Source organism: Lathyrus oleraceus, chromosome 4 (assembly GCF_024323335.1).
Source record: "Lathyrus oleraceus cultivar Zhongwan6 chromosome 4, CAAS_Psat_ZW6_1.0, whole genome shotgun sequence".
Taxonomy (NCBI): Eukaryota; Viridiplantae; Streptophyta; class Magnoliopsida; order Fabales; family Fabaceae; genus Lathyrus; species Lathyrus oleraceus.
In genome coordinates, this window is record NC_066582.1 from 167,332,003 (window position 1) to 167,342,765 (window position 10,763).

At 32.5% G+C, this 10,763-nt stretch overlaps 1 protein-coding gene across 1 annotated transcript; it reads right to left on the reverse strand.

Annotated features, from left to right (window-relative positions):
- Nucleotides 1-480: 480 nt before the first annotated feature.
- Nucleotides 481-1,104, reverse strand: LOC127136539 (uncharacterized). The gene is made up of 2 exons (XM_051063086.1): nt 923-1,104; nt 481-733 (listed from the first exon to the last, which is right to left on the reverse strand). The coding sequence occupies exons 1-2, from the start codon at nt 1,102-1,104 to the stop codon at nt 481-483; spliced, it is 435 nt and encodes a 144-aa protein (XP_050919043.1).
- Nucleotides 1,105-10,763: the final 9,659 nt, after the last annotated feature.

Genomic DNA, 10,763 nt, shown 5'->3' on the forward strand with positions numbered 1-10,763 from the left:
CCATCATGATCTTATGCATACAATATGATGGACTGATTCCTTTCAGATCAGATAACACCACACCTATTGCCTTTTGATTTTCCTTCGAAACATGAAATAGTTTATGTTCTTCCTTGTGAAATAATGAACTGTTGATAATGACTGGTTTGGTGCCACTTTCTTTAAGGAACATATGCTTTAAGTGTGAGGGTAGCATCTTCATTTCAAGTTTAGTGTCATATTTCTTTAGTTCATCTCTCAATTCTTCAACATTATAATGATTTTCTTCTAATGAATTGAGTTCTCTCAAGCATTCTTCAATATCTTTTTCATCATCTACATTAAGAACTTGAACTGCATCAATTAAAGCTTTCTCTAAAGGAGTGAATAAGTGCACTTTTCTTCGTACATCCATGATGGATTCATTAGTAACATCCATTCTAAAATAACATCCTTTGTCTTTTGAGTGTTTCATGGCTTCAAAAAGATAAAACACACATCTTAATCTTGGACACGAACCTTCATCAATCCATAATCAACAAATATCACCATTTTGGCGGTTTTCATGAACGATCGACCTAAAATCAAAGGTGCATCATCATCCTCTTCAATATCCATCATAACAAAATCAGTTGGAAATAAGAACTTGTCCACCTTACCCAAAACATCTTCAGCTATTCCTGATGGACGGACGATAGATTTGTCATCCAACCGAAGTGTCATCTTTGTATGTTTAACTTCAATGTTACCTAACCTTCGAACCACAAACAACATAATTAAGTTTATGCTTGAACCCAAATCTAATAATGCTTTTCCAATGTTTACATTCCCTATAGTGACAGGAAATGTAAGTCTCTATAGTTTTATTTCTTTCTGTGGGATAGTTCTTTGAATGATGAAACTACAACTAGCATCTAGGTTTATAGTCTCTTGATCCGTATACCTCCTTTTCTTCGTGAGAATATCCTTTATGAACTTAGCATATCTTGGCATTTGTTCAAGAGCTTCAGAAAATGGAATATTTATATGCAACCAACTAAATATATCTAAAAACCTTGCATAATGCCTCACATTGTCTTTCTTGGTAGGAGCATGAGGATAAGGTTGTATTGGGAAACTCTTCATTTTCCCTTTCTCCTCTTGAACTTTTGTCTTATTTTCATCACTTTTTTTTCTTTTCTAGCCTTTCTTTTTTAGTTTTTTCATTTTCAACTAATTCTTCCTTTTTATTTTCTTGTTCTACTTCCCTATCACCTTTTTCATTTTCTCCTTATTGTTTTTCTATCACAACTTTCTCTTTGCCAATATTATCACCAATGCCTTTTCCAACTTCTTTGCCACTCCGAGTTAGAATGGATTTACAATGTTCCTTCGGATTAGATTGAGTGTGTGTAGTAAATGTCTATCTTTGTTGATTATCCAATTGCTTAGTTATTTAACCAACTTGATTTTCTAAGTTCTTAATGGCTGCATCAGTGATCATTTGATTTGCTATAAACATTTGCATAAACTGATTCAAAGTGTCCTCAATCTTTGAATTTCTATCCCGTGGTTGAGGATTCTGATTATAATTCTGATACATATTTTGTCTATTAGATGATCCTGCTTCTGGTCTCCATCCTTGGCCATAATGTGCATTGTTCACTCTATGTTGATAACCGATATTACCTTGATATGGTGCTTGCCTTTATTGATATTGATTTTGTTTTCCCATATAATTCACCTCTTCTTTCGCCAGAGGACAATAACTCGTGGAATGATCTCCACTGCAAATTTCACAATATGCAATTTGTTGATGTTTGTTTTGGACTTCTTGCATTTCTTTGAGCTATTGTGGAAGCTTGGACATTTGTTTTGTAAGTTCTTCCACAGTTTGAGTTAGCAGTTTGTTCTGAGCCAAAATTGCATCATTTGTTCCCAATTCAATTATTCCAGCTTTCTTTTGGGAATGACCTCTATTATGTTAAACTTGGTGATCATTGAGTGCCATTCTATCAATAATAGCAATTGTATCTTCTGCACTCTCAAACATTAAAGAACCACCTACAGTTGAATCCAAAAGAAGTTTTGGTTACAGTTGAAGTCCATTATGGAACATATGAATTTGAGTAAGCTCATCAAAACCATGGTTGGGACATCTTTTCAACATTAATTTGTATCACACCCATGCTTCACAAAGTGATTCACTTGAACCTTGAGAAAATAAAACAATTGAGGTTTTGGCCTCCATAAATCTGTTATATGGAAAGAATCTATCAAGAAATTTTTCCTCAAGTGCATTCCAATCTATCATAGTCTAAGTTGGTTGGTCAAGGTACCATTATTTTTCTTTCCTGGTCAATGAATGAGGAAACAATCTCATGAACACCTATTCTTCTTCTGCTTCAGGAGCTCCGAGTGTACCGGAAATCTCATAGAACTTGATAAGGTGAGTGTATGGATATTTATGGTCAAGTCCAGTAAACGGGTTTGCATATAAGATTTGAAGCAGTCTAGTTTTCATATTTGGGTTTCTTGCATTCTGTGCATGTCTAATGATGTGAGCATTCCTTCTTGGTTTGTTAACACAAGGTCTTCTAACAACTTCTGGTTCAACCATGACTTTTTCAATTTTTGGAGTTGTTGAAGAAGAGAAATAGAAGTTCCTTCCTGTTTATTCCTTTGTCTGGCTAAATTCTTTTGTCTTCTGTTTATGTTGTTGTTTCTTCGAGCTGTTCTTTCGATTTCAAGATAAAAAAAGAGTTCATATTTTGGTAAACTTCCTCGCATAAACAGAATTTTGAAATCCTAACCACACATTGAACAAACAAGATATTTAACGAATATAACAATAAATTAATTATAAAAGTGCAAAATTACTTTAAACAATAGAAATTGTTGCTATGCTTGTAATATCTAAACGCTAATCCCCGACAACGACGCCGTTTTGATGAACATAGTTATTCATCACTATTGTTTCTATTATTTATATAGGGTAAGTATTGTTTGTATTGCCTTCACAAGGATTAGTGTGATATCACTGACGTTCAACAATTAATATGATTTTAAGGAAAGATTCATAAGAGCTTTGATTATGGAAAGTATCGAGTTGTAACAACGATAAATGTTTAGAAATTAACAAGTAGAGAAACATGTCAGGATAAGATTTCATTAACCTATTTCATATGTATTCAACTACTCTAGTATGTGAACATAGTTATTCGTCGCTATTATCACGTATCACTCTCCGACACCGCTTATGTCTAACCAATGACGTGGGTTTTACCGTATTGTTTAATCGATGATCTCTCTACCTATTAAGCAATACGATAACATTAAGACTTTATGCTAGTGAATATCAAACCCCAAATCTATCTCTAGACTTTATTATTGGATAGATTATGATCTTAGGTCAAGACTTGAAAGATATTTCTCAATAATGATTCAAACCCATAAAAATTAACATGAAAATAAAGATAACATCAATATTGATTCATAACTAGTTCAGATAACAATGATCAGAAGAAGTAAATAGGAGTACGATTAATTACATCCAATCCTAACACAAGAGACTTATCTACACATCACCATAGTAGCTTGATTCATAAGAAAAGAGAAGAGACGAATATGCATAAAAAATGAGTATTCGACAATGGTTGCGTATTCAACTTCGATTTCCTTGATTATGAGTTTTTCTCTCTTTGTTGGTGTATTTATCTCTCCAAAATAACGTGTAACCCTAAAGTTATGAAGGGGAAAAGTATTTATAATAGACTGAAAAAATCACTGGCACTCAACGCTATCAGGTTGCGCTTAGCGTAACTATGAAACAAAATAGCTAAACCGCCATATTTTGTGCTCAGTGCATGCATAGGGCGCTCAACATGGTGCTATCGGGTTCTCTACTCTATATGGTGCTTCAATGCCACTCAACCCCAGTCTGCAAGCCTCTTTTTTTCAAAAATGCATGTTGAAGCCATTTCTTTGTCTTTTGATGACCAAAGTTCCTCCTATGCAAACATACCTACAAAATGAGTTGCAATTAAGTAAATTACACAATATTTACATGCTAAACTACTAAAGCTAGTATTTACACAAATAAGTTGAGGTTTTTACTTGTGAATCCAATGAATCAAGTTAATAAGTGTCACTATTTCATGCAAATAATCACCATAATTTGGCCCTTATCAGTGTTCACAAAAGATCCAAAACTCTTTTGAAAAATGAAATAAAAAGTGGTTTGTGAGTTTTCAAATCAATAATGAAAGTATGTGTTTTCTAACTTTGTGAATGATTTGAGAGAGAAAATGATTTATAGGTGTTGGAGATAAAGCACAAAAGATAGTGAAAATATATGTTTGATTCGAGTCATGAGCACTTGTGTGGTTTGAGTCAAGTGGGAGAGTATTTTGGATCAATATCTATACTTATAAGAGACTCATTTTACCCATGATTTGAGTCAAGGCAAAGTTGTGATTCAAGTCATGCATTGTTTTATTCGAGTCAAGAATAAGTTATGAATCGAACTAAATAACACTGGGAAAACTAACACTTCATAATTAGAATCATGAACAACTTGTGATTCGAGTCACAGGGTCCATAATTCAAATCATGTACATATTGTGATTTGACTCACATAATTCTAATTTCCCTCTGTTTGCTTTGATTCGACTCATATGGTGTGTAATTCGAATCACACACCTAAAATCTCAAAATCTTAAAATTTGAAGTTGTTTTGAGATATCTCCTATGTCATAACTTGAAACAATTTCAAATATGGTTCTTAATCCAAAAACTCGATTGATTGACTTAAAGCATATTGCTCATACTCAACACAAATTGTTTGAATTATGCCTGTTAAAAAAACGGATCTAAAACTCGATCAAAAAATGCGCAATTGAAGAGGAGACTCAATGATATAAACTAAAACCAAAACAAAGCTTAAAGGACAAGCAAAAAAACCATATAGCAGAGACATGCATTGTCTCCCCCTTAATGTATCAAAGACATGCAAATTCAAGATGTAGGATGTGGAATTACTGTTTAGTACATTCAAGGTGGCATGGTTGGAAGGTTTACTGGAAGCTTGTAGAAATATGAATGTTTGAGAGCTACCATAGTAGTTCAAGTAGCTCATATTTATATGAGATGAGTGATCATGACCTTGTTTTGTCCTCTTTTTTCCCAAGACATGTGATATCATTAACTGTGACGATAAATGGATGACTAACTAGTTTGAAATTCAATCATTTTTCTCATACTTTGATAGATTTATGAAACTTGTAATTTTAATGTGATTAGATTGAGTAAAGGTGTGGATTTTAAGTAATAGTTGAATCAGTACATAATTGAAATAACAGAAAATTTAGAAATACATTGATGGAAAATGACAGAAAATGAGTGCCACGCTCTTTCTATGAATTTGAAATGATGATAGGTATTAGTCAAGATCACCATAAGAAATATGATTTCTTGATAAGATCAAAACATGGACCAATCTAGAAACAAAGGAGAAAAGCCCTCAAAATAACACAATGTGTTTGTTTAACAAAATTCAACTTCAAAAAGAATGAGAAGAACAAAATGAGAGAATTTTATTTTAACTCATTAATTGATTATGCGTGTTTGGTTTAAGGACACATCCTCTTAAAGAATAGGAAAATGATGAGATCATGAGATTATTAAGCATGTGGAAGGAAACCTATAATTTTTTTTCATTTTAATTCTTGGTTTTATTTGATTAGTCAGCAAAGAATAAACTAGCACAAAAAATAATTAATTTAACTTTGGTTGAATTAAAAGTTATTTTTATGAATGATGTTCCATTTGTGAAATATTTTTAAGGGGATAAATGTTGGACTAGATGCCTAAGCCAATGTGTTCAACATATTAAACCATAATTGATAAATATTTGAAAACAAATAAAAGATCATAAAGCAATAAAGAAGACAAAGAATTGTTAACCCAGTTCAGTGCAAGCAACACCTACATCTGGGGGGCTTCAACCCAAGAGAGGAAATCCACTATTCAATAGAATTAGTACAATTGTCTTATATGAACAACCCTTTGTTCAATGCCCATCTTCTTAATTATATCAGTGTATTTATTTTTATTTAGCACTCCCCCTAAATATGAGACCTTGAATGTTGAATTATAACTCGACCAACAAACTAAACTTTACGCCTTTGGATATAAATGTTGACGGTATAATGGAGCACAAATAACAACACAAACAAAATACTCGAAATAGAAACCCCAACACAAAGATCATCAATACTTACACACCCTTCAAATGTTAGGTCTGAGTCTCGTTAGATATCAATGCAACTTCTGAGCTTTTCTCTAATGTGCATAAGATATGAGACCACGTCCAGATTCGTAGAAGATTTGTTTTTAAAAAAAAACTTCCAATAAAAGATTTGATTGGTTTGAATTCAAATTTAAATCTCTAACTGATTTTATTGATCCTTTTAATCTGCCAAACAAATCTAATTAATGCATTGCTAAAAGATAGCAACAAATTTGATTGAAACCTAACAAAAAAATTACGCTCAGAACAACATCTATTATGGCCTACTGACAAGGGTCATATGTTGCACACATGTTGGAACACCTGGTCCCACATGTATCCTTTCTTCACCAAAACATCTTGTACACTCCATTTTGTTTTGCATAATGCAGCCAATCCAAAAGGAATTACAATCTCCCCCTTTGGAAAATTTTGGAAAAAAAATCTTTCAAAACATACAAGATACGCATGTCTAAATCTTCAAAAATACCATAAAATGAGCATCAGAAGCATACCACAAAAAAACACATAGAGAAAGATGTGCAGTAGTAGAAGAATCACATAAGTAAAAGGGTTGCTATACACATAAAATAGAATCACAATGCTCCTAAAGTCAGGCACACAATCATACATGCATGCACATAATCAGTAGTCAGTAGTAGCCAATCAGGTCAGTAGTCAGTCATAACACACCATTACATATCAAACATCAGAGATCACACACACACACACACATTAGCTCACATAAGCTCATGGTTGAAGGCTAGATGTCAGGCTAGACACTCTAGCATGTGAGCACGAAATCTCATCAGATGAGAGCATAACCAAAAGCAAACTAGACCACACATATATCAGACATGATCTATACACACAACATATTTCTCCCCTTTTTTCCATAATCTGGCAAAGTCATGAAAAACTAGAGAAATACTACCAAACAATTTAGAACTAATCAAAACCATAAAATATCATAACATATCCAAGATTATTTAGGAGTTATTACATATCCAGTAACAAAACAAGGAACATACAATCAAACTAAACTTCAGACTTGATCTTCGGACCAACCACCTGATTCAATGAAAGTAACATAAACTTCATCAACATTTGAGTCAGAATCGTGTGTTTGAACAAGCTCTTATTCAAAGATTTCATATTTGTTACATACTTCTTCCTAGTCATAAATGCTCCAATATATGGTCCAACATGTGTTTCCACCTTGGTTTCATTCTCCTCTAGACCATCCTTCTTTGATTCTGGAGCCCTATACTTTTTCCCAGACTTGTCTTCCAGCATTTTGACCTCTTTAGCTTTAGCTTTTCCAGATGATTGAATCATTTTGAAAGGAATGGAAAAACTTGAGAGAAGTGAGAGAGAACAATTTTCAGAGTACAATAGAGAAAGAGAAGAAGAGTATCCTTGATTGTAATGGTGGACTAGTTAAAAAGAAACTCAATAATCAGTCTTATTTCACGTGCAACATTCGTCTTAAGAGAGAGAAAAGGTAATTCTATTCTTGCATGCCTCCCATGAATTGATTGCTATAAATTCTCACATATGCAAATACCAAGAGCCCTTCTTAGTTTTTCAAACTGAGCTGCATCAAAGCCTTGATGAATACGTTAGCTAATTGTTTTTTAGTGGCTATATGCTCAATATTTACAATTTTGTTTTCCACAAGTTCCCTGATGAAACGATGACGAATGTTAATGTGCTTGGTTCTACTGTATTGAACAATATTCTTTAAAATATTAATAGCACTCAATTTTCCATAGAACAATGTCATGATATCTTCTTTGACATTGTACTTCTCCAACATCTGTTTCATACAGAGCAATTGAGTCCAGTGGCTCCCTACAACAATATACTCAACTTCAATAGTAGATAATGAGATACAATTATGCTTCTTGTTGAACCAAGAGTTAAATTATTTCCAAGAAAAAAACATCCCTTAGATGTGATTTTTTTATCATCTTCACTTCCATCCCAATACCCTACTAGTATTGAATTAATACCATGATAATAGAGAATACCATAGTCACAATTCCCTTTTACATACTTAAAATTTCTCTTTACTTAAGTAAGATGACTAGCCTTAGGGTTAGCTTGATATCTTGCACAAACACATACAAAGAAAGTAATATCAGGTATATGTGTTGTGAGATAGAGCAGACTGCCAATCATGCTTATGTATAAACTTTGATCTACATCAACACCTCGTTCATCTTTGGTTACTTTCACATGTGTTGCATCAAGAGTTCTCTTGTGACTTGCATGGTCAAGCCCAAACTTCTTCACTATACTCTAAGCATACTTGCTTTGAGATATAAAAAGGTTGCCTTCCATTTTCTTTACTTGAAGACCAAGAAAGTAAGTGAGTTCTCCTACAAGATCCATCACAAATTCAAACTTTATTTGTTGGACAAAATGTTCCACCATCTGGTCTGACATTCCACCAAAGACTATGTCATCAACATAAACCTGGGATATCATGAGCTTTCCTCCACAATTCTTCATAAATAGAGTTTTATCTATTCCACCTCTTTTGTATCCATTGTTGATCAGGAACTCAATTAATCTTTCATACCAAGCTCTTATGGTTTGCTTTAAAATAAAGAGTTTTCTTTAACTTGTACACATGATCTGGAAGACTAGGATCAACAAATCCCTTTGGTTGCTAGATATAAACTTCTTCATTAAGATATCCATTTAGGAAAACACTTTTAATATCCATTTGAAATAATTTGAATTTAAACATGCAAAACATTCCAAGTAACAAACTAATGGACTCAAGTCTAGCAGATGGAGCAAAGGTCTCATCAAAATCAACTCCTTCTATTTGAATGTACCCTTAGGCAACTAACCTTGCCTTGTTCCTTGTAATATTACCATGCTCATCAGATTTGTTCTTGTAAATCTGTTTTGTACCAATGACTTTCACATCTTCAAGTCTTGAAACTAATTCACATACATGATTTCTTTTGAATTGACACAGTTCCTCTTGCATGGCCTTTATCCATAATTTATTTGTCAATGTTTCCTTGATATTCTTGTGTTCAATCTTGGAAATGAATCAAGAATTGGAAATCATATTTGTGGATCTAGTGATAACTCATTCTTTCAGATTTCCAATGATATTTCCAATGGGATGATCCTTCTGAATTCTGATAGATGGTCCCGTGTTGATAGGAATATCTTCAGAATTTGTGCTTTCAGACTCAATGTCAGACCCCTTTTCTGGGGCATCTAATGGGCATCAGCCTGTTGAGGAGATGCATAATCTACTTCTTCATCTTTTTTCTTATCTTCAAGAGTAACATCAACGTCAACATTTTTTAACTCTACCATTGTCTTGGTATGTTTGTTATATACCCTGAATGATATACTATTGATGGAATATCCTAGGAAAATTCCATCATCACTCTTGGGATCCATCTTCCTTCTTTGTTCATGATCTGTCAAGATGTAACACTTTCTACCAAATACCTGAAAGTATTTGACACTTGATTTTTTTCTTTTCCACAGTTAATACTGAGTAGCTTTGGTTACACATCTTATTGTCACACGATTGTGAATGTGACAAGTTATGTACAATTATTTTTTTAAATAATAATATTCTTATGAAAGTAAATTAAATTTATAATGGCTAAACCATTTTTTAAAATAAAAATATACAATTAGTTTTTTCAATTTTACACAACAACCATTGATAGAGATCATAAAAATAATTATGCATAAAATCATGTGTTGGAATTTAAACCAAAATATGAACATAAAAAATAGAACAATATAACATGAGTTTGAAAATATAGAACTTGAAGGTTAAACAACATCAACCATGACAAAGCATAAATCCTTAAGATTGTTGTAGAATTTGGCCACCAACACAACTTGATCAAATCTTCTCGTAATCATAAAGATTAATCCTACAAATTAATAAACTGTTAAACAAACCTGAGGCGTATAAGAACACTGTCCTTAAGGATTTATCCGCCTCATAAGCGTAAATCCCCCAACATTCAACAAGTTCTTCCCAGATTATTGTTATGAATCTGAGATATCAGAACAACAAAAAATACTCTTTTAGATGATTGGAAGATGTAACCAGAAAGCAAAAGAAAAAAGAACTATAAAAGAGATTTTATCAGATTAACATGTTTAGTGTTTTTCATTTTTTCTACTTTGTCCAAAAATAGGAGAGACGTTATATAAGTAAGAGAGAGAAACAAGTTTAATGACTTTGACTAAGTCAAGTCAACATTATAATAAAATAATTATTGATCAAATTAAATTTTGTTATAAATTATAAATGAATTAAAAAATAATAATAATAATTTTCTTTAAAAGTATTTTCTCATATTTGTCACTTAAAATTTAAAATTAAATTTATTGAATTTTTTTGAAATATAATCAAAATTTACAACAGAAAATAACTTACATTAATTAATATTTTAGGTGTTTCCTTCCGTCCATTATTTATATCTCGCTCTTTGACTATTAGACTTTGGTTTAATGC

Coding starts and splice junctions, on each gene's coding strand:
- LOC127136539 (XM_051063086.1), bottom strand. CDS start 1,104: ATGAAGAGTTTCCCAATACAACCTTATCCTCATGCTCCTACCAAGAAA. Junction 734..922: donor ATTCTCACGAAGAAAAGGAG/GTATACGGATCA, acceptor TGTGGTTCGAAG/GTTAGGTAACATTGAAGTTA.